The following is a 23,266-nucleotide window of genomic DNA, read 5'->3' as shown; positions in this document are numbered from 1 at the left end:
TTACAGGGTCATCACCTTGTGTCGCGCTAAATTCAAAATGTTGTGAAATGTTTCTCTTTTAAAAAATAAGAATCTCAATACTTCTCATAGAGCAGAAAAGGTTATTAAGTCAGGTCGAAATGTAAATAAAAACCTAAAATAACATTTCCCTTAGTTAAAACAGATTTAAATTGATCTCGAAGGCCTGTTTGCGCGAGGATGTTTGCATGTATTTTATTGCCTTTCATTTAGATTAAACTGGATATTAGGGAATTTAAATCACAAAAGTTTAAAACCACACTGCTGAGTGAACGGGTTTTAAACATAGTCATGTTCCAACGTATACAAGGCCCAATATGCAAAAATGAAATAAAATGAAATTATCTGCATTTATATAGCGCTTTTCAAGTCAATGAAGACTCCCCAAAGCGCTTTACAATGTGCGTCACATTTATCCATTCACACACACTCACACACCAATGGCGGCCGTGCAGCCATGCAAGGCGCCGACCTGCTTATTGGGGGCATTAGTGGTTCAGTGTCATACCCAAGGACACTTCGACATGTAACACGGAGGAGCCGCGATTTGAACTGCGATCTCTTGATCCCGAGACGAGCGCTCTACCTCCGCCCCAAAACTGCTATACTTTCATGTCACTCGGTGCAGAGACAGAAATTCACAGGAGTAAAGAAACTAGTCATCACTCAGCCTTTGAGGCTTCTCCATGGGCCCATTTACAGTTTGGCTTCAAAAAGTAACTCTACTTTATCTTTACAGACTAAATATTTTGTACGAGTATCCATCCTTTTTGGTTATCGAGTGCAGTCACTAATTACTGATATATTTGAATCCTAGGCATATGTAGTGCATCACATCACTAAACACACAGCATGCAGGTGTTTTTTTAAGGTTGACTTAGTATAAACATAACTAAAGTGAGCGTCAAGTCGTGTCATGTTTATTTGTAAACCCCTAATCGCAAAGAGTCTGAAAGAGCTGCACTGATCAAAGACTATTGCAACTATTGTTTGTGTGTTATTGGTTGCGTCACACGTTTATATTTTTTTACAATTTGCTCAAATTTATATTGAACTTTTTGAAATATAGATAAATGTTCGTTGAGTTAATTGTGAATGTGGTCTTCTTTCATCAGTTACACAAAACTGTTCGATCCAGCCAGCTGGCTGAGAATTGATCCCAACAACGGTAGAATCACAACAATTGCAGTTTTGGACAGAGAATCTCCTTTTGTGAAGAACAGCATGTACAATGCCACGTTCCTGGGCACTGACAACGGTACGTAGCCAAGCACATTTGTACTGTTCAGCTCCTTAACGGCAACTGTGCCACTTTTATGAATCACCTAAATCGTTTGGGATGTTTCATAAAGCCGTTGTTAGAAGGACATGCCATTAACAATGACAGATGGGCAAGTGAGCCCCTTGTGTGACATGAACAGACATCTGCCATGCTTGAAGGTCAACGGGTGACCGCTGTTCACCTTAAAGCTAATGTGTTCACAATCTGAAAAGCAACCTGCTGCAGGGATAACTTTGCCTTTTCCCCTCAAGAGGATTTACCTCTGTTTGGGTTTACCCTCATCTGCAGAGCATAGCATAGGCCAACAGGCTTAAAACTTTACCAGTAAAGAGGTTTCTCGGTATTAATAGGTCAGGACTGGATGACTAGCTCCTTTGAGCGTGGCCTGAATGCTAAAGAAGGCAGTGAATACATAGAGGAGCCTGAGAAAAGCGACAGTGGCCTCTGTTTTGCTGCTTTAGTATTCCCATCCTATGTCCTTGGTCAGGAAGACGCTCTCTCCCCATTGCATGCTCACACACAGTCACACTATCCAAATGTTCTAAAACTGCACTCTCGCTGCCTGCTGCCTCACTTGATATTAGTTTCTTAAATCTGCATGCAGTTTGATGGGCGCAATTCCACCCGAGTACATAGCTGTGGTTGGAGAGACAACAATCAATCAATCAATCCTCTGATGACCACACAGTGCAATCAACTTTCAGGATTTCTATAAACATGTATGCATGTGTTTGTGTTTGATGGCAATGCAGGCAAGCCTTTCGCAACTGGTACAGGCACGCTGCAGATCTACCTGATGGACATCAATGACAATGCCCCGAGAGTGTTCCCCCAAGAAGTGGAAATATGTGAAAAACCTGAGCCTAACGCTATCAATATCACAGCAATTGACGGCGACTTAATGCCCAATGCTGGGCCCTTTGCCTTCGAGTTGGCTAATACTCCCATCGATGTGAAAAGGAACTGGACCATCACCAGAATCAGTGGTAAGAATAATCAGACTATTTAATCACTTGGCCACTAATTACTACATTTTAAGATGTTCCGATACAAATTCCTTTCATGGCGGAATCAATAAAATTCTCTGCACATTTTGCTAAAGGACACAGAAAATTTGCTGGCTATAGATAAGTTCCTGTTGAAATACATTGAATCTTTATTGGATAATAGCATTTGAATAATCGCTGTTAGCAGTTTTATGCTTAAGCAGCATTATCCTCCGTCATTCAGTAGATTTGTGAGGCTCAAATAAAATCAAATCCTTGTTTTAGGTTAAACTTTCCAAACCAAACTGGAATTTATCATTCATACTATATGGATGTGTGTCTATAATAATAGTAGCCAGGGTTTCTCACTTACTCAGCTGGGGCAGGCTGTGTCCTATAATATGTTGTTTATTTAAAAGACGATTATTAATGAGTGTAGTTAAATTAAAATAATCAGGCACCAAAGTATGAAGAAATTAGCTCCCCCCAAAAATATGGATACACACAACTGTGTCTTAGTGTACTCTTAGTGTATGTAGTGTGTCCTAGCATAGTGTTTTTTTTATCTTCTAGACACTGAGGGCTGAGAGAAGCATAATTTCAATTATCTGTTTATGCTGCAGAGTTGACAAACAAGCTGATTTTGACTTTGAAATGTCATATTTTCACTGTTAACATGAAGTTGTTAAAACCCGCACTTGGAACTCAGAACTAAGTAACGTCACCTCACTCATACAGTGATGTTATTGAGCTGAAGTGTTTCAATAAATATCCATATTTTAGGGATCCATTTGAATTGGGAATTTATCTCAGGTGGATGACACACCGGCTAACTAATTGGGGCAGAGCGTTTTTGTCTGCGCGACCACTATTTGAAGAATTTAAATGTTAATTCATGGAACGTCCAAAAACAATTATGACCTACACTACCCTTTTTCTCTGCAGGTGACTACGCTCAAGTGCGCCTAAAGATCGGTTTTCTTGAGAGTGGCATTTATGAATTACCAATCATCATCACTGACTCTGGAAACCTGCCCCTGGTCAACACTTCCCACCTCAGGGTCAAAGTGTGTCAGTGTGACATCAACGGTGACTGTACTGACCAGCAGCACATCATGGCTGCTGGACTGGGAACAGGCGCCATCATCTCCATCCTTCTGTGCATCATCATCCTCCTCAGTGAGTGTCACCTAAACGCCGTCGTCGCAGATTAGCACAGCAGTTAAACATGATCTCAATGATGATTAGATGAGCATGGGATTATCAAACAAATATCAGGCAGTCCACATCCGCTTTAAACAGCTAAGACACAGGATCCGATTACATGTGAATGAAAATATAAGGAGGTTTTTTTTGTAATATGAACGCACGCGCGTGTGTCTTTCCCAGTTCTGGTGCTGCTCTTTGTGGTTTGGATGAAGCGCCGTGATAAAGAGCGTCAGGCTAAGCAACTGCTTATCGATCCCGAGGATGATGTGCGAGACAACATTCTCAAGTACGATGAGGAAGGTGGTGGAGAAGAGGATCAGGTAGGAATTATGATGCACACACACTCACACACTCACAAACATTGTGTAAAGGCCCTAATAACGCTGTGGATTATTTGAAAAGCCATGAAAGCATTTGTTTGTGCCAAGCAATCAGTTGTTTCAGTGGAAAATTCCTACTCCTAACGATGAATAAATCCGTTTTGTGCTACTGGAAAATGCCAAGCCAAGGTCTTATCATTCATAGTATATGTGTCCAATTGGTCACAACTATTTTATTGGTGTCGTTTGGGAAAGAATGTCCTGTTACAATGCGGTTACTTATACAAAATAAGGCAGGGGGAAAAAAATAATTTATTTAACAAATTGATTGAGCTTTGTTAATTTTACCTATCATTTGGTTGCAGAGGGTTTCCAATCCATATCTTAGTGTTTCTTCCAAAGAATCTGAGAAGTGGCGCAAGTCAAAAATATGATCTTGGATTATAATATTACAATATCATAATATAATCAAAATAGAATTTAACATAGCGCCTCTATATTTTTGCTGAACAATTTGCAATGGTTAAGTGTGGGCCCTTATAGAAACCACTTAATGAGAATGATTGAAGGGTATACAGCACGGCAACAAAGCTGCATCTTCTTATGTCTTCACCTTATTACGAAATGGGAATTTGACAATTCAACTTTGAAACTTCTGCATAAGGGTACTAGAATCATACAATTGCAGTCCAGTTCAGTTCATCCCAGAAATATTTAATGTATTTTCTTTAGTGCATCTGTTCTTTTACAACCCAAACTCTCTCTCCCCACTCTCACCCTCATCCTGAACAAACGCTCAAGGCATGAATAAAGCTGCATGTCCGCATCTTGTCGCGCTGATCAGGCATGTAGCGACACAAATTCAATTGTCCTAATGACCTCTTGTTAGCACAACAAAATCAGCTCATGGGAGGAAAAAAAGGCTGTGTTATTCTGCACAGGCTACTCTCGCCGGATAAAGTACGGCAGCGGTTCATATATTGCACAAATAAGCTAGAGACCCTGCTCTGACCCGACACAGCAGCCTATTAGCCCTGGGGACTTGTAATTGGTACGCTGATGTCATTTGGAGACAGGCATCTGTGTGTGCCAATAATGAACCTCTGTGTAAGGTAACAACATGACAGCAAGACTGACAAATCATGCACAGTCAGATAGAGAGCTGTGTATTCATATCCACATCAACACTTATCCATAAAAAGCTTAACTTTGTTGAGCAGGACATGTTGGAAAGGAAAGTAAGTTGGCCTAAAGGTAAATTACTGCCAAGAGTCTATTTATTCTGAGCAAACAAGTTTTCATTGTAAATGGCGCAAAGGACAGCAGGACAAAATGGCTGCGCTGTCCAGGGAGTAGGTTTTGTTAAAAAAAAAAAAAATGGACCTGACGTTCCCAGTGCTGTAGTCTGTTTAATACCAACCTCTGTTCTCCTATCTCCCACCAGGGAGGAAATTGAAGTGTCAGTTCATTTGGTGCTCTCACAGTTTATGATTTAGCTGCACTGTTAAAGCAGTTACTATCACAGGCAGACAGATGATCAAGTTGAGCTCAGAGAAATATTTGACTATATTGCTTCACCAGTAGCCCGCTGAGGTAAACACAGCAACCAGTCACCTGAATATTAATTCGAAGAAAGCATGACTTGGCTGGTGTCATTCCAATGCAGGATTTAAAACAGGTAGCAATCGTGTCCTTTTGCAATTTTAGTTATCCAGTAGTGCAAAGGTTGTACTTTATAATTTATTTACTGTATGATATTTTACTTAAATAAATTATTTATATGAAAAACCTTGAAGAATTTGGGGTATTTGACCTGTTTATACTAAAAATTCAAGAAACTGGTTTCATAGAAGAATGGTTGCGCAATTGTGTATTGATGACCTAGAACTCATCTCATCTCATCAGCTGCACCGCTTATCCTCAGTAGGGTCGCAGGGTGACCTAGAACTATTATAATTTTTTTAATCATCAACATCCTATATTAATGATTTTTTAAGCCAAGTATTAAACGGCACAAAACACTTTTTTGAAGAAAAACAACAACAACAAAACAAGTGGTTCTCAATTAGATGTTTTTTTTATTTTATTTTTTATTTTTTTTACATTTTTTAACTCCTTTTAAGGTCATTTTTAGTATTTAAAAATGGAACTTAAATGAATAGAAGAATATATTTGACTGAAAATATATATTCAAGAACACACAAAAACAAATCATGAAAATCAAGGGAGCTGTTCCAAAATATATCATGATCTTAACTTTGATAAAGGTAGACACTATTTGAAACGCTTAAAAGTAATAAGTGTAAAGAGTATAGAGTAGCCTGACAAAAATCTAATCTGTCAACAAAAGATATGGTATTGTTTTTAGTATTCAATATTTCAGGATGTTGCCAAAACAATAGGAAGAGAGGCAACCATTAATCCCATTTTAAGACTTAGAATTTTAGTTTAATTTAGGTTATGTCATGGTCATAGGAAAATAACTATTGTCTCCAAATTAGAGATTTTTATGATAAAAGTATGCCTTAGAAAATGTCTTACTGAGTGTGGGTCAAAGGCTCCGTCATAAGCCCCTTACTGCTACCTATGGCCAATTATGTGGTAGTGTTTCAATCACCTACTCTAGTGTATGAATTGAAACAAATTAAAGAAAAAGGGAAAACTTTACACAGGCATTAAGTTGTTACCCTGTAACAAACCAAATATGATAGATGACATTCGTGTGTGATGACCCGTATAAAGATCCATTTCCGCCTCAAAGCTTGAGGTCACTCATGAGTAATCATGACTGAGTGGAGATGCTACTGATGTGTGCGGAGTAGGTGTACTTTTCATTTAGGCATCACTCTGTGGAAGAGAAGCTGTAAATATGTGTGTAGTTACTGAGCGAATACACCTGATATTATAGATGGACAGATTAGGGACTATCCATCGTGCATGCTTATTAGACACGCCATATCTTGTCCTGTGCTGATACCATTCGACCATTTTCTCCCTCTGCCGCCTATGACTTAATGTTGCCCTGGAAATGTTAATAGGATTAGCTCTGGCTTATGCATAGCCACCACGCTGTGTCTGGCCATTGATTAGAGTCTGTACTTCCTGTGGCGACATTTGTATGACGTGTCTAATGACTCTGCAGCTTTCCAGTAACTGTTAGAGAATGCATTATTACAGTGACAGAGCGGTGAGCACCCTCAGGTCTGGGCTCTTATCAGGCTCTTCATTGACAACCAACCTCTTTCTTCCCTCCTCCCACCCATTCTGTAGGATTATGACCTGAGTCAGCTCCAGCAGCCAGACACGTTGGAACCGGAAGCCATCAAGCCCGTAGGGATTCGACGTCTTGATGAGAGACCCCTCCACCCTGAACCACAGTATCCCATGAGGTCTGCTGCCCCTCACCCTGGAGATATTGGAGATTTCATCAATGAGGTACAATAAACACAGCATTTTTTGGTCATAGGGTGCACTGTTTTAACCCCTTAACACATGAAATATAGATAGAAATATTCACAGAGCTACAAAAAAGTCAGTCCTACAACAACACAAGATCCCTCAAAATGTAAAAAATAAAATGCAAATTAAAAATATGAACTATTTAGTGCTATAAATAAATGATAATGGCAAAAAATAACTATGTACAATTCTCTTTTAATCAATATAGACACAGATCGTCTGAAAAACATGCCAACAATATAAAGTATAATAATTACAACAAAATGCAAAAGATCAGCAGTCTCTAAGATTCAAACATTTAATGCCCTCTGCTTTAGAGCAGTCAATATCATTAAAATGAGTCCAAATGTGGCTAATTTTTCAGTTTTTTTCCCCTCATTTAACTCAATTATTACCCCACAACTCTAGAGCCCCTTCCGTGTTTGTTAAGAAGTATGACGTAGCCAAGCTGCTCGTGCTTTGTTGAAGCAGGATGGCAGAATTTGTGTCAGTTTACAGTGGGGCTGCAACAACTAATCAATAAAATCAATAAAAATCCATGATTAAAAGTGTTGGCAACTAATTACATCATTGATCATTGTTGTATCATGTGATTTATGAGCCATCAAGTACGTTAAATCAATACAAATAAGAGTGCACACTATTCCGTTTTGACCCTGAAAAAATAATTGACCGATTCGTCAATTATGAAATTAATCGTAAGTTGCAGCCCTAGTTAATAGCAGCCCATTGACACAAAAACATAGTAGATCATGGATAGGAACAGCTGTAAATAGCATCAAGTATGAGCCAGAAAGTGGCCTCGAAAGTGCTTAAAAATGCTTGAATTTGGCCCTGAAAAAGGTTTCGGGATGGCGCCCAGGTTGATCCGTACCCGTCCTCGGCCCTCACACTGTCTTGCTCACGTCTACCTCAGTCCTACATATAGTCCAGACCTGGCCGGGTCGGGGGCCAGTCTCCCCTGTGTCATGACTTTGCGCCTGCCTCCCGCTACTGTATGCAACAATAGTTGCGAGATTGGTCTTAAATTTCATTGGATGTGGTCTTGAAAATGGCTTAAAAAGTCTTACATTTGATTGAGAAAATCCTGGGGGAACTCTGTCGGTGAGAAGAGGGCAAGTGTTTACGCGAGTGCTTGAAATCCTTGAAGTATTTGAATTTTTAGGTTTAATTTTTAGAACTTTGCATGAGAACATCATGAGAGAGAAAAATAACAGAATTTATTATTATTATTCCGATTGTTCTTCCAGAAAAAATATTGTTTTCAAATCTAACACGCGTCTACTCACTCGTGTATAAAGGATGCAGAGTACATGATGATAACCCGCTTGGATGTAATGATTCCCCCCCTGCAGAAGTAGATGTGTCAGAATGGAGAGAGGATAAAATACATGTTGAGATTGCCTGAGGCCGTCATTGACTCCAGCTTGAAGTGAGAATGTCAAATGAAAAGAAAAGTCATGTATTTTTCACCATCTCCAAAAGACGTGACTTTCACAGCATCGTAAACTGGATTCACGCCGACTTGAACGACAAGCATGTTTTTAGATGAGCGCTTTGCCGTCTGGCTATCCGTCTCCCGCATGCCCCTCATCTGTCGCCAATGCTCCTTGTAATGGAGGAAAGCAGTGTTTGCATTCCCTTATTCATTTTGTCAAATCCTCACAAGACCTTTTAATTACAGGGAGTGGCGTCCCATCAAAGCTCTATGCCAAGGATGCATTTGCATTCCTCTTGTACTGTAACCAAAAATAGAAAAACAGAGACCCTCCAACTATAAATGCTTCTAACAAAGAAGAGGAGTCTTCATGTATTTTTTCAAAAGTCTGGTTCTGTGCTGAAACTAAGTGCTTACGTGCATGTGTTGTGGCATATCATTAAGAACTTTCTGCACTCAAAATGTTTTCAGTTGGAAAGTGTAGTTTTCTATTTAAACAATTAATGACTGGAACACTTGGCAAAACCTATGAGAGCCTCTGGAACCATGTACAAAAACCTTGACTTTTCCAACAAATTAAAATAATATTTTTTTATCGCAGCCCTTGAAAAGCCTAGAAACATAATAATAGAAACTACTGATAGCTCAGACTGGTGGCTTTGGGGTGACTAAATATCTTATACATACCTTCATCACTTGTACAACACCACCTTCCTCATCGTACTTGAGAATGTTGTCTCCCCGAGAAATAAACAGTTATTATCTATCCTCCAGTCAGTTTTAAACGTATTATCTGACATCTGTGTTGTCCAACAACTTTTTTCTCTTTAAGTCCCTCAGATCGCAATCTGTGTTACTAACAAATGTAGGAATTTTTTAAGGCTCTGGTCACCCTCTTTTGCTTATTATGATGTTATCCAGTGGCTAAGAGATCCAGAAAAATTCATGAAAATAATTTAAATAAAATAATGTAACAGAACTCTGGGCCCTAATGTTGCAAATGCTCTCCTGGCGCTTCTGGATTTAGTGGTTGAAACGAGACTATGCATTGCCAGCCTAAGTAAAGTAAGACATTATAAAAACAATTCTGAATATAATCTAGAGTTGTATGGTATTTAAGAAAGCATAATTATTGTTCGTATTTAGTTGTGAAAAGGTTGGGGACTGCTTGTAAATATAGTTGCGGTTTCTGAGTTGTTGGTTGGACGTGTCCTTGTGTTTGGGTATTTTCTAACTAGTTGGATCAAAATCCGTCTGGCGATAGAGTCAGTCTAACAAGTGGATGAATGTTGCAAATGAAATTAGATTGCGGGATCGTCTAACCTTAGGAAGCTGCCTTTGGCGTTTGGCTGCCAATAGGGTGGTGGGCTTCAACCAGCAGAGCAATTACACTTAATTATAATAAACGATCCATGTATAACATCCCCCTCTAGAATATTTTTCCCACAGCAAACACTTGAAAATTGTGAGCAAGCGGAAAGTAATTGCTTATTGTCTAAACACTTTAAATCAATCTGTTTCTTTTTTGAAAAAGCACTGAGAGAAATATTACCGGTCGTATGAGGGGGGTTCTGTCCGCATCCATTTCTTCCAACTGCTTCACCCATATTTTATCCGGGAGGCGGCAACGACAGGGCTCATAGCCGAAGTGGTCAGTGGCCAAAGCGCAATGTCGCCACCTGCATTACCAATCCATCATGTCTTCAGAGCACACTGTGAGAGGAGTCTCAAAATCAATGGTCAGGAGCTCCCAGGGTTTGATGAAGCTTTCTGGGAGTGTCGAGGGCCATTTTTTAAAGGCCAATGCAAGATAAAGGCGCACGTGGGTGACAAACACCTTCTCCATTCGCCCAAGCCCCAGATGTTCTCAGTGCTTTCTGCTAGTATTTATTCATAAGCTCCAGATTGCTATCTAGATTATAGATGACAAGGTATCGCTGCCACAGGCTCTCAAATCTTCTCAGAAGCAGCATAGTGCAGCTGGCCAGGGTTCGCCCTAAATGCATGATTAGAACACATTCTAGTCTGGGTTCTTCGATCGAGATCTTATCTTGACAACTTTGATTAATTACTACCTGGTGTAAAGGCCGACACCAACAGATGAACTCTAGCAAACATTAATAAAGAATAAAAGTTTGATTTTCATACATAGCTCTTTTTGTTTAAGGTTTGCTGTTTCTTTGACTGTATATGCACGAGCGACTTGAATATGAAAAAAATCTCCTGGCTTAATGGATCGATGCCTTTTGCATTTAACACAACTTTCACATTTCCCCTTGTATTTAACACAATGAGCATATTGAAAATAAAGCGCACCTAAAAAACCCAAATTTGCCAGAAATTTGATAGTGCGGCTTATATAGACCACAAGAAAATGTTGCATAAAATTGGAAATGCATACTGTATTTATTTATGTGCGTTACTTACACAAGGTTTTACGGTATACTATATGTATTTCTGCAATGACAACATCGCTGACCAGAATTGCAAATCCTTGTAAGCAATCGAACCCAGTTTGATGCTGTGAGAGGGGGGGGGGGGTTTAAGGGTTATTGTTCTATCTTCGTTATTCATTATCCATTATCCGTTATCGGTCAGTTCATTATACGCTACAAAGCCTAGGACCTGGGACACTTACTCTCAGCCAAAAGGCTAAGCTAAGGTCCTAGCCCTAAAGTCTTGTTGCGATCATTGCGAACGCACCGTTCCCGGAGGTACTGCAATGCCGGGCTGATGTGTGGAGTGGACAGAGCAAGCTCTTATTCCATCTCCGGAATGCAAAAATCAAAAGGCCAAGAGGCCAAGCTAAGGACTTAGCATCAAAAGGCCAAGCTAAGGACCTAGCACAAGTCAAAAACTATAGAAATGATCCCTAAGAGTATAGTCTGTGAGAGTGCCAAAACCCAACCAATATACGACAAGGGATAAAGATAACATATGAAAAGGCATTGATTTATCTCATTATCACACTATTTTTACTCACGGTGCCAGAAACTAATGTTAGAGAACAAAGAAAACAGTCGTCCTGAAGTAAATAAACCCAAAGTCCGATTTTTCATCAGATACACCAAAGTGTTTCCCTCATCGTACTTTTTTTGCGTTTATATTTTGGGGAAAGATTTTCTGTTACCTCCATTCTCTGACATTCATTTCTGGCAAAGCGAGTAAAAATTATGTGATAATATGACAACATCAAAATCCATTTCGTACGTCATGTGGTCTAGAGATTAGGTTTCAGTGCTCCCACAGACCTGGGTTCCATTCACGTTGCATTCAATCTTTTGCGATTTTGATCAACGACATTTTTTGACTGATCAATCATTGCACTAATACATACTGTTAGTGCGCAGTGATTACACACGACTAAATTCGATAGCCTGTTACTGTAGTCTTAACTCCATGTGGCTTATAGTCCAGTGCTCCTTGTATATAAATATCAATGATTAAAGAGTATTTTTTGGGGGGTTCGCTTGATAATCCGGTAAACCTTTTTGTGCAAAAATACAATACTATTTTATATTCGCGAGTGTCGGCTAGATTGTGCTCTCAGCAGGCAGAAAACGAGGGCTGTTATTTCCAAGCCGTAAACTAGTGTCTTCTTTTTTCCCAAAAACTAGCACTCTCTTCTTTTAAGGTAAAACTATTTTCTTTTTGGGAGAAATTAACATTTATCTTCCTTGACAAAAGGGAACATAGTCTTTTTCAATTATCGGGTCACATTGTATTATAGCTGTAAAAATGCAGTTTGGTGCTCAAGCCCTTCTAGAATCTGATATCCTAGGTAATCTAAGCAGAGTGAGAAGCGCTCACAGTTTGTGCTTGGATCACCCGACCTTAACCTCGGCTTTAGACCGTTGTTTATTACTTTGGTGTGGGGAATGATAGCAGCAGACAACAAGGGCTGGGCATTGGCAATAATCCTATATATCAAGCCCGAATGGTAAAAACGTTGATTGTGTTCATTTTTATAAAAGCAATCATCTTTATAGTACGTATGTGACTTTCTTTTCCTTTGTTGCTTAGTCAAAATGCATACACATCAATAAGAAGCTCGAACATACTATTATGTAACATACTAAACTGCTATATTTTAAAAAGTATAACGGAAGGATGATGACCTTATCAGTTTTTGTCCACCGCTTCCATAACGATGACGTTGACTAAACTCAATCATACTCAATGGAGACGACAACTTAAACACATTCAACCAAACCATAGCGAGTGTGGTTCTATGATTGCTTTTATGGTTTATCATTTCTGGAAGGTCTGAAGGCAGCAGGGAGGAATTCAACCCTGATTGAATTTGTATGAATACTTGAGTGGGGTTGGAACATGAGCTCCTTGCTAACAAGTATAGCAGTAGTTTATTACCTCTGGGTGGCAGAAAAACCCAAGCCCCCAATAGTGTAGAAGGGCTAAAATTAAATTGGCTTTAGTATGACAAAAACCCTAAAGGCGAAATGATGATTCTCATCTCTCTGATAGCTGGTTTTCATCTTCACTTAACAGCAATTTACTGTTTTATGAGAACTGAAAGCTGGAGACCCCAAACAAGCGATGAATCGATTGTTGGTTTTTCTGCTGATTTTATTGTAACTGCTGATAAACCAAGCATTTCTTGCCAGTGTCAAATCAAGTCCTGTTGTGTTGTATAGCCATTAATCACACAAATTCTCAAAGGGCTGCACAGACTATTACAGACTACTATTACACAATCCCCTGATCTAAAACCTAGCATTTCCCAGTGTTAACGTGAAATGGGAAGAACTTCCTGAAACTGGAGAGAAATTTGTCTCAAACATATTTGCACACATGTTGTTCAGATTCACAAATGTATTTGCAATTTACTCAAGAGTTAAAAATCACATGTCTTGATAAATGCACACGCAAGAATAAAAATCACATGTAAATTGAAGGTATATTTAAGTATCTGGATTTCTTCTATTAATGGTAATGGGGAAAGTGAAAAATTAAGTGCTTGAATTTGGCCATAAAAAAGGTGTATGAACCTTGTAACCAGTGATTTAAGACAAGTATGTACGTTTGATCTTGGCATTGGCGGGGACCAAATCACAAGTCTCACGTGATATAGGGGAGAGGTACAGCCAATCAGGTGTGTTATATTCGTCAGCACCTTATCAGGGAATGTGATTTAACCTTTTTTTACTCATAAGTGAATGAGATGCCAATATTACAATCTTTTTCAGTGATCACATAATATTGGTGGGGACAAAACAAGGATTGCTCGATATTGGTGGTAAAACGTCACCTCCGTCCATGCTAAATCTACGCCCGTCATTTATTAAAAGAAAAAAAAGATTAAAACGCAATCCTTTATGCCAAAAACTTGGAAAATAGGCATCATTTTCAATGTGTTGTTGTCTTTTAGAGGGCTAGTGTGTATTATTTGACCACTGGACTTCATTGTATTGTGACATGCAACCGAAAACGGGTATTAAATAGTTCAAAAAGGAATATGAACTGCCAGGATGCAAAGTGACCGAAAAGTACCATTTTTCTTTTCTTTTATTTACTTTGCCTAGAGCGCTCGTCTTGGGATCAAAAGATCGCAGGTTCGATTCCCGTAAACTCCGTGTTATATGTCGAAGTGTCCTTGGGCAAGACACTGAATCCCTAATGCCCCCAATAAAGCAGGTCGGCGCCTCGCATGGCTGCATGACCACTATTGGTGTGTGAGTGTGTTTGTGAATGGGTAAGTGTGAAGCAAATTGTAAAGCGCTTTGGGAGGTCTTCATTGACTTGAAAAGCGCTATATAAATGCAGACCATTTACCATTTTGGGTTTTTGGGTAATTTAGCAGCAAGATGGGGGACAATTATATCAGCTCCCTCTATGTAAGGCTCATGTTTTAAAAAAAAAATACTTGTTTATATGATGATATTTTGCCCATTTTTGAAATTTTGTAGGGTTTTTTTACCATAAGGAGGGGCTTAATAACACCCATTGTCCCTTTGAGATGAAAAATAGCTTGTTTTTTACATCATAAACAATCTTCATCTTCTGTACCAAAAACTAGCTTGTTATACACCGAAAACTATTTTTTTTTTCTGCCAGAAAATACAGAATTTTACAATTCTTCTCCAATTAAGAAAAATGTGGGGGTTTTTTCTGCAAGGTACAATAGTGTTGTTTAATAATTTTGTTACAAAAGATTTAAAGAAAGGAAACTTGGCAGTGTGATTTGTTGTCCGGAAAATACAACAACACAGCGATGAAATAGTGAAGACTAAGCCAGGCTGCTTAAATCCAAACAGAATTCGCACCTGCAAAATCAACACTGATTGTTTTTTTTTTACAGTCCTTCATAGGTAATCCCGTACAAAAATGTCTTTTTTAGATTTGGCACAGAACGTTTACATTTATGCAAATATGTTGCAAAAAATTCCTCATGCCGGGGACTCGAAAAAATTGTATCTCAAAATTAACCCATTCGGCTTGTTTGCAGTAGAATCATCATTGAAGGAACAAATTCAAAACGGTGAATCCCATTTACACTGCATGTGAATTCAGCTCCAAAACAAACAGCTATTTTAGTGAACAGCGTTTGCAAACTGCTCATTTCTGCCGGGAGGTAAGGCAATTGTGGCTTATTGTTCGTGCTTTTCACCCTGTGTGGCGCTGTTGGTATATTTTTGTCCGGCTAGCTCCCCGTTAGCATCGGGGTGCTGATGGCTTACCTGTTTTGTTTGCTCCCAGTTGGCGCTCATTGGCTGCCCACCGGGTATTGTTTAGCCGACTAGCCTGGCATAGGTGTTGGTTTTGCTGTGTTCTTTGGTTTATTCCCAGCCGGCTGAGTTTCTATCGCAGTAGCTGTTGCCGCTTTTCGTTGTTTGTTCTTGGTTAGCCTTGCTGCTCACCGTGTGTTTTTTGATCGACTAGTCAGGCGTTAGCGCCGGTTTTGCCACGTTCCCTTTTTTTTTTTTATTCCCGGCCAGCCTCGTCTTTGTTACCCCTTTTCAATGTTATTTCTCGGTTAGCCCGGCTGCTCGCGGCATGTTTTTCCGCCTATGCTTTTGTTGATTGGTCCCTGTAAGTGTTTTGTGCCAGTTAGACCCTTTTTGGCTGCTCATACTTTTTTGTATCATTACTACATCCACCTGTGACACAACTTCTAGGCATTATCCACAAAAACTACCAGAACTTCGCTTAAAAAACTCGTAACTTTTTGGAGTAGTTATGAAGCAATTTGGCGACTCAATTGCCAGGGTGCTGTTCCTTAATCAAAGCTCAGGATGACCAAGACAAGACATGATGTCTTAGAAAGGCATAATCACGGAAAATAGTTGGAATATACTGATGAAGTATTTATGGATTTTATCCAAAAACCATGTACAATTTCCTCACATTTTGTATGTTTAAGAATTTGGCAATATTTTTAATCCTTTTTATCCTTGCCACAGGGCCTGAAGGCAGCAGACAACGACCCGACCGCGCCTCCTTACGACTCCCTGCTGGTGTTTGACTACGAGGGCAGCGGCTCCACTGCCGGTTCCCTGAGCTCGCTGAACTCGTCCAGCAGCGGGGGTGACCAGGATTACGACTACCTCAACGACTGGGGCCCCCGCTTCCGAAAACTGGCCGACATGTACGGCGGAAGCGACGACTAAGATGCAAGGAGGATGCAAGCAGACGACCCACGACAATGACAAAACGAAGGAACGAAAGATTCCTTGCCGATGGACTCGGACATGTTACGAAGGAACTGTGAAAGAGAAAAGGAAGAGGAAAAAAAGATGCAGAGATTTCTTTTTCAGAAAAAAATAAAAACAATCCAAAAAAATACGAAGCAACCAACTCGGCTTATTGTTCTAGTCTCCGCGTACATAATGCTTGTGGGCGGCGCGCCGGTGGATGCTCACACCATACAGGACTGTTGTGGGTATTGAATGCGCTCAGTTACACTTGAACTTCACAGTACATAAGCACTGGGATATAATGTGCCTTTTTGTACATTTCTTTTGAACGGGAATGATTAGTTTTATGTTCAAGGCTTTAATGGTACTGACCTTTTGTGGAAGGGGGGTGATTTCAAAGCAAAGTATGTGACACCCGGGTACGCTTCCATCTCCCCGTTTCATCTTGATTTTTATTTTCTTTTGTTACATTCCTTTGTGAAGGTTTATTTAATGAAGGATCATCTGTCGACCGCGACGGGAAGAACAATGAATAGCAGCACTGTATAGTATGCGAGACTCGTCCACTAAAACATGACAGTTGTGCGGTTGGTCGCAGCTAAAGGGAGTCACGAATCACAGTTTTGTAGCAGATTGTTTTGCTTGTTTTAATTTGCTGGAGTGACATAGTACAGTATTTGACAAAAATGAGAAAAAAAATCATGTTCTGATCAATGTTTACTGATCAACATCATTTGCCTTAGTCCTCACCTGATATTTTGGACTTTTACTTCACTGTAAAAAGATGTGTGTACATACTGTTCCGTTGTTTTCTTTTTATCTTTTCTTTGGGTGTAGTATACGAACAAGTGCAAAAAGTTCCCAAACCTGTAAATGTTTCATTTGGACGACAAAAACAAAACTTTTTTTTTGCATGTTTTTATCTATTTGTGACGACAAAAACGGGAAAACGGCGTTACCCAAATTACAAAATTGAGAAAAAAAAAACATGGGTGCCAGTCTATATGTAGAAGTTGAGAGATTTTGTATCACAATAAAATCTGAAATGAAAAAAAAAAGAAAACAATTTGAAAAAATGTCGTCTCGTCAGCACAACTGTTAAATTTGTACCAAAAAAAGTGTGGATGTGAAGGTGTAACATGCAAGGCACTGATTATTAAAGCTGAGCTTTGATAGTAGAAAACCTTTTGGAATTGGACTGTGTGGAAAAGCATTTTGTTCTGCGCATCTAATTATCTCTCTTACCCCAACTATCCAAATAAAAGTCCAGTTTTGGAGCTCAAAAATGTATTTTTCATTTATTCTTCGGTTATGGTAGAGACATTCAGAGCATTAGCAGAAGTTTACCTTTTAGTGGAGAAATAGCAGTTGTCGATAATAAAATCAGATTATACATATTTGTAAAGCAATAAATTGCCAAAAAATGCTGTATACAAATTTGCAGGGTACAATAAGACAATAATAGAAGAAAATCCCTCCTAAATCCCAACCCAAAATCTCAAATACACAGACCCAAACAATGGTGTAAATATGATTAAAAACAATAAATGATAACAGAAATGAAATATGCTTTTTGCAAGGCACAGACTAACCAAGTGGATAAAGGGACCTGTGGAAGGTTTATCCACACTGATTGGGATGGCAGATGGCCTCGGGATTTTCAGCCATTGAAACAAACCCTACCAGCGAGAGCCACACCCACTTGGGGAAACACTGAAATGATAAAAAGAACAACTACAGAACAAAATCATTCAAAAAAAAAGGCAATTTAAAGCCGGGAAAAGCCTCTTGAGCCTCCTTTTAAAAACATCAATGGTCTCTGCAGACCTGATTTCCTTTGGCAGACTATTCTATAGGTGAGGACTAAAGTGGCTGAAAATACCATACCATAGGTATGGTACAGGTTTTATACATAAAACCCATGTATAAAATACATAGGTTTTGGTCCTCACCTTAGGAATCGTTAACAAACTGCTGGAGGACATCGGGAACCGTGAGGGCTGAAAATTGGACAAATAAGATGGCCCAAGACCATTAAGACATTTAAAAACGAATAAAAGCACTTTAAAACAATCCTGTAGCGCATTGGAAGCCTATACAGATATTTAAAAACTGGTGTAGTGTGATTCATTCCACCAGACCCTGAAAACACACTTGTTGCTGAATTTTGATGAAGATCCAATGGCAATGTTCTTTTTGGAAAGACCATAGAGCAGGTTATTACAATAATCTAAACGAAAGAATATAAACACATGCATCAGGACCTCTGTGTTGTCCTGAAAGAGAAATGGGTAGACTGGTGATATTCTCAAGATGATAAAACCATATTTTAGTTATGTTTTATATGTGGAATAAAATTGAGCTCAGAGTCAAAAATAACACCCACATTTTTCAACACAATCTGAAGGTCTAAAACATGTAATTTTGGTAAAAGTGTCGCACTCTGACTTAAAGGACCAATGACGGGGTTCCCGCGTATCCTTTTAGAGTCTCAAAAGGCATTAAATTCATTATTCTTAATACAAGGCTTTAATTGGCAAATATATTTAATCCATAAGTAGTGTGTGAAATTCTGCAGCAGTATAAGTCTTAAAAATGTGAACACATTAATAAGATTTATACTTGTTTGAACTTAAAATAGTTTTGAAAATTTTATCAAATGTCTTTTTTTTTTTTTATTCCCAGATTTAATATTAAAACGATGATGTGGTTTCAGTCAGGCGTTTCAGAGCAGACACATGTCTTGGTTACGATACATATAGCAACTTCAGACAGAAACATTAATTCAGAACATTGGAAAGTGTCAATTTAATGAAGTGGCTGTCCCATGAACGTCTTTCACCCTGGCTAAAAGCTGTGCCAGGTAATGTCTACAGGGAGTGCAGAATTATTAGGCAAGTTGTATTTTTGAGGATGAATTTTATTATTGAACAACAAGCATGTTCTTAATGAACCTAAAAGTCTCATTAATATCAAAGCTGAATATTTTGGAAGTTGGAGTGGGGCTTTTTTAGTTTTAGCTATTTTAGGAGGATATCTGTGTGTGCAGGTGACTATTACTGTGCATAATTATTAGGCAACTTAACAAAAAACAAATGTATACCCATTTCAATGATTTATTTTCATCAGGGAAACCAATATAACAGCTCAACATTCACAAATATACATTTCTGACATTCAAAAACAAAACAAAAACAAATCAGTGACCAATATAGTCACCTTTCTTTGCAAGGACACTCAAAAGCCTGCCATCCATGGATTCTGTCAGTGCTTTGATCTGTTCACGATCAACATTGCGTGCAGCAGCAACCACAGCCTCCCAGACACTGTTCAGAGAGGTGTACTGTTTTCCCTCCTTGTAAATCTCACATTTGATGAGGGACCACAGGTTCTCTATGGGGTTCAGATCAGGTGAACAAGGAGGCCATGTCATTAGTTTTTCTTCTTTTAGACCCTTTCTTGCCAGCCACGCTGTGGAGTACTTGGATGCGTGTGATGGAGCATTGTCCTGCATGAAAATCATGTTTTTCTTGAAGGATGCGGACTTCTTCCTGTACCACTGCTTGAAGAAGGTGTCTTCCAGAAACTGGCAGTAGGACTGGGAGTTGAGCTTGAGTCCATCCTCAACCCGAAAAGGCCCCACAAGCTCATCTTTGATGATACCAGCCCATACCAGTACCCCACCTCCACCTTGCTGGCGTCTGAGGCGGACTGGAGCTCTCTGCCCTTTACCGATCCAGCCACGGGCCCATCCATCTGGCCCATCAAGACTCACTCTCATTTCATCAGTCCATAAAACCTTAGAAAAATCCGTCTTGAGATTTTTCTTGGCCCAGTCTTGACGTTTCAGCTTGTGTGTCTTGTTCAGTGGTGGTCGTTTTTCAGCCTTTCTTACCTTGGCCATGTCTCTGAGTATTGCACACCTTGTGCTTTTGGGCACTCCAGTGATGTTGCAGCTCTGAAATATGGCAAAACTGGTGGCAAGTGGCATCTTGGCAGCTGTACGCTTGACTTTTCTCAGTTCACGGGCAGTTATTTTGCGCCTTTGTTTTTCTACACGCTTCTTGCGACCCTGTTGACTATTTTGAATGTAACGCTTGATTGTTCGATGATCACGCTTCAGAAGCTTGGCAATTTTAAGAGTGCTGCATCCCTCTGCAAGATACCTCACTATTTTTGACTTTTCAGAGCCTGTCAAGTCCCTCTTCTGACCCATTTTGCCAAAGGAAAGGAAGTTGCCTAATAATTATGCACACCTGATATAGGGTGTTGCTATCATTAGACCACACCCCTTCTCATTACAGAGATGCACATCACCTGATATGCTTAATTGGTAGTAGGCTTTCGAGCCTATACAGCTTGGAGTAAGACAACATGCATAAAGAGGATGATGTGGTCAAAATACTCATTTGCCTAATAATTCCGCACTCCCTGTACATGGCACAATGTATTGCGTGCAATAAATACTTGTTTTTTTTTTTTTTTTTTAAATTTGGTTCTGCCGACTTGGTCTTCAATTTAATTAACTATGGGCAAAACCTAGAAAAATTAAATTGAACTTGCCCAAAGCTGTATGGACCCTGAATGACTAAGACCTCAATGTGGTCCTGATTGTTTTTTGTTTCCACTGACCAGAAACAAACAAAGTGTGGTCATATTGTTGTACGCCAACTCAAAAGCCACCATCTTCCGTGCCTCTGGGCTCACATTGCAAAAATCACACAACAAAAATCTGAGAACATGAGCTAACGGTTTCTCTTCCAGTAAACAGCATTTCACTTGAGGCTCGTCTTTACAGTTGAGCAACCTGGTAATGTGTAAACACTTTTAGATTTAAAAAAAAAAAAAAAAACATAGGGTTGCTTTGGGTTTTTTTTTTTTTAATCTTTATTGCTACTTAAAGTAATATTGCAAGTGCTTCTTCACAGAGATGACTGTCGGAGTTGCTTTATCACAATTGCTGTTCAGTTTTTCAGAAGGTCCATGGTATTATTTTCTTGATTGGGTCAAGACAAATTGTTCACGGCCCTTTTCTGTGTTCGACCACAGGCTCAAAACAACAATGTTCTTGCGGCTACATTGAGTCAAGGTGAGCGCAGTGTGACGCGCACACATATCCTTCGTACAAAAACAGTAGGGCAGATTGTACTTGACTTTGAAATAAGAAAATAGAAAGGGGTGGGGGTATCTTTCCTCAAAGACATGTGCACTTTCTGGCCCCAGGGGAGGTTAGCTTGTAGAGCGGAATAACAAAGTCCATGTAGGAATGGCTGCGGAGACAACTTACTCCAGACCCCATGTGCGATGATCAACCTCACTCATCAGGGGACTTGAAACGTTCAAAATCAACACAGAAAAAAACAACATTCCCCAAGGTATCACCACAAGCATCCCCATCAACCACTAAAAGCTGGAACCTGTGTTAGGATCTGGTGCGCTTGCTTCTACCAGAAGGTGCCGAGCAGGTTGGGAACTGAGCACAAGTGTGTCCAATATCCACACACCTGTCCCTAATTATCCTCACTATACGTGTCATTGTCCTTTCACTGCCAAGCCAAGTGTGTTCTTATTTTGTATCAGGTTTCTTGTTTGGACTTTTGTTAGTGGTTTAATGCCCACTTGTTAGTTTGTCACTTTGTTGCTTGTCTTTGCCGTTACCGGTTTCTGTATTGGTTTTGTTTGGACATTTCGTTGTTTCGTTAACCCTTGTTTGTCATTTTGTACCTTCTTGCCTTGACTTGACTTAAATACAATCTATCTCTTTGTGAACCCATGCCTGCGGTCCCTGCTTCCCCCACACAGGTCCTTCATCCTTCAAAAACCTAATTACCAAAATTAAGTATCTTGAAGCTGTTATATCAGAAGAGACGTCAGGACCAGAAATCACGGTCAGAATATCTCAAACTACATGCGAACCGACAAGACCATCGCAGTGAAATCAAAGATCAGGCTCTTGCTAGCACTAGTACTTACAACTTCCTCAACGTTTGCATGTCATAGACTCTCACAGCAAAGTTGGAAAGTAAAATCCAGGACATTTACTGCTACAGGAAACTACTGGGCACCAGCTACAAAGCTCATGTGACAAATGAAACAGTGCGCAACACCAGGAAAAGGCAAATTGGACTCTACTAAGAACAGTAGGCAATTGTGCTCAGACGAACATTCCAGGGGTACAATTTCATCACAAGATCATCAGGATTGGCCAAAATTATTCTCCAGGGCACAATACAGGGGTGTGGGAGGAGAGTAAGACAGAAAAACAACTGGGCCAACAACACCAAGGAATGGACAAGTGTCAACTTTATCACTACTCAAACTCAGGCCAGGAACCTTCAGCGAAGGGAGAGATCTGTCCAGACTCGAGTCTTCAGTGGTGCTCCGACGACCCATGTGGTTAGATCCGTGAACCGTCAAACTTTGTGCCACACACATATATATATATATGTAATTCAAACACAAGCCCTTCTGGTCCGCAAGGCAACTTTGGATACGTTGGGACGAAATAATGATACTGTATTCTATCAAAAGCCATTCCTTCAAAAATCAAAATATAAACATGCCTATTGAATATTATCCACACACAACTATTGGCAGTAGAGTGGCTAATTTGGCAGAAATCTTACTACATATGCTAATGTCAGGGTGTCCTTGCCAGTCCAGGAGTTTTTCCACAGCAGTGGTGCTCCTCTTCTCATGAACTGGAGTCCCATTCCTTCCATCGAGCAGTGGATATTTTAAGACACAAATATCCCACATTCCAGTTCTCTCATCATGTGGATGTCGAGATTGCTTGAAGGAGGTCAGCCTCGCCATGCGGTCGCCTCTTTAAAAGCATTGCAGGTGAGGAAAATAACTTACATTGCTGGACCGCTCTTCAATTTCACAGAGCAGATTAT

General features: G+C 39.7%; 1 protein-coding gene and 1 pseudogene across 1 annotated transcript in view; one reads left to right on the top strand and one right to left on the bottom strand.

The window, feature by feature from the left end:
* cdh2 (cadherin 2, type 1, N-cadherin (neuronal)) overlaps positions 1 to 17,659 on the top strand; it is an 80,984-nt gene extending 63,325 nt beyond the window's left edge. The window contains exons 11-16 of the mRNA XM_088338333.1: positions 1,134 to 1,276; positions 2,053 to 2,286; positions 3,232 to 3,465; positions 3,676 to 3,815; positions 7,086 to 7,250; positions 16,134 to 17,659. Coding sequence (XP_088194459.1) covers positions 1,134 to 1,276; positions 2,053 to 2,286; positions 3,232 to 3,465; positions 3,676 to 3,815; positions 7,086 to 7,250; positions 16,134 to 16,340 — 1,123 coding nt within the window. The 3' untranslated portion in view covers positions 16,341 to 17,659. The remainder of the gene's footprint in view (positions 1 to 1,133; positions 1,277 to 2,052; positions 2,287 to 3,231; positions 3,466 to 3,675; positions 3,816 to 7,085; positions 7,251 to 16,133) is intronic.
* LOC148374589 (U2 spliceosomal RNA) lies at positions 11,405 to 11,552 on the bottom strand (annotated as a pseudogene).
* Positions 17,660 to 23,266: the final 5,607 nt, after the last annotated feature.

This window comes from Urocampus carinirostris, chromosome 1, assembly GCF_059441175.1.
Source record: "Urocampus carinirostris isolate Australia breed hairy pipefish chromosome 1, RoL_Ucar_1.0, whole genome shotgun sequence".
Lineage (NCBI taxonomy): Eukaryota > Metazoa > Chordata > Actinopteri > Syngnathiformes > Syngnathidae > Urocampus > Urocampus carinirostris.
This window is presented reverse-complemented; position numbering and strand designations above follow the sequence as displayed.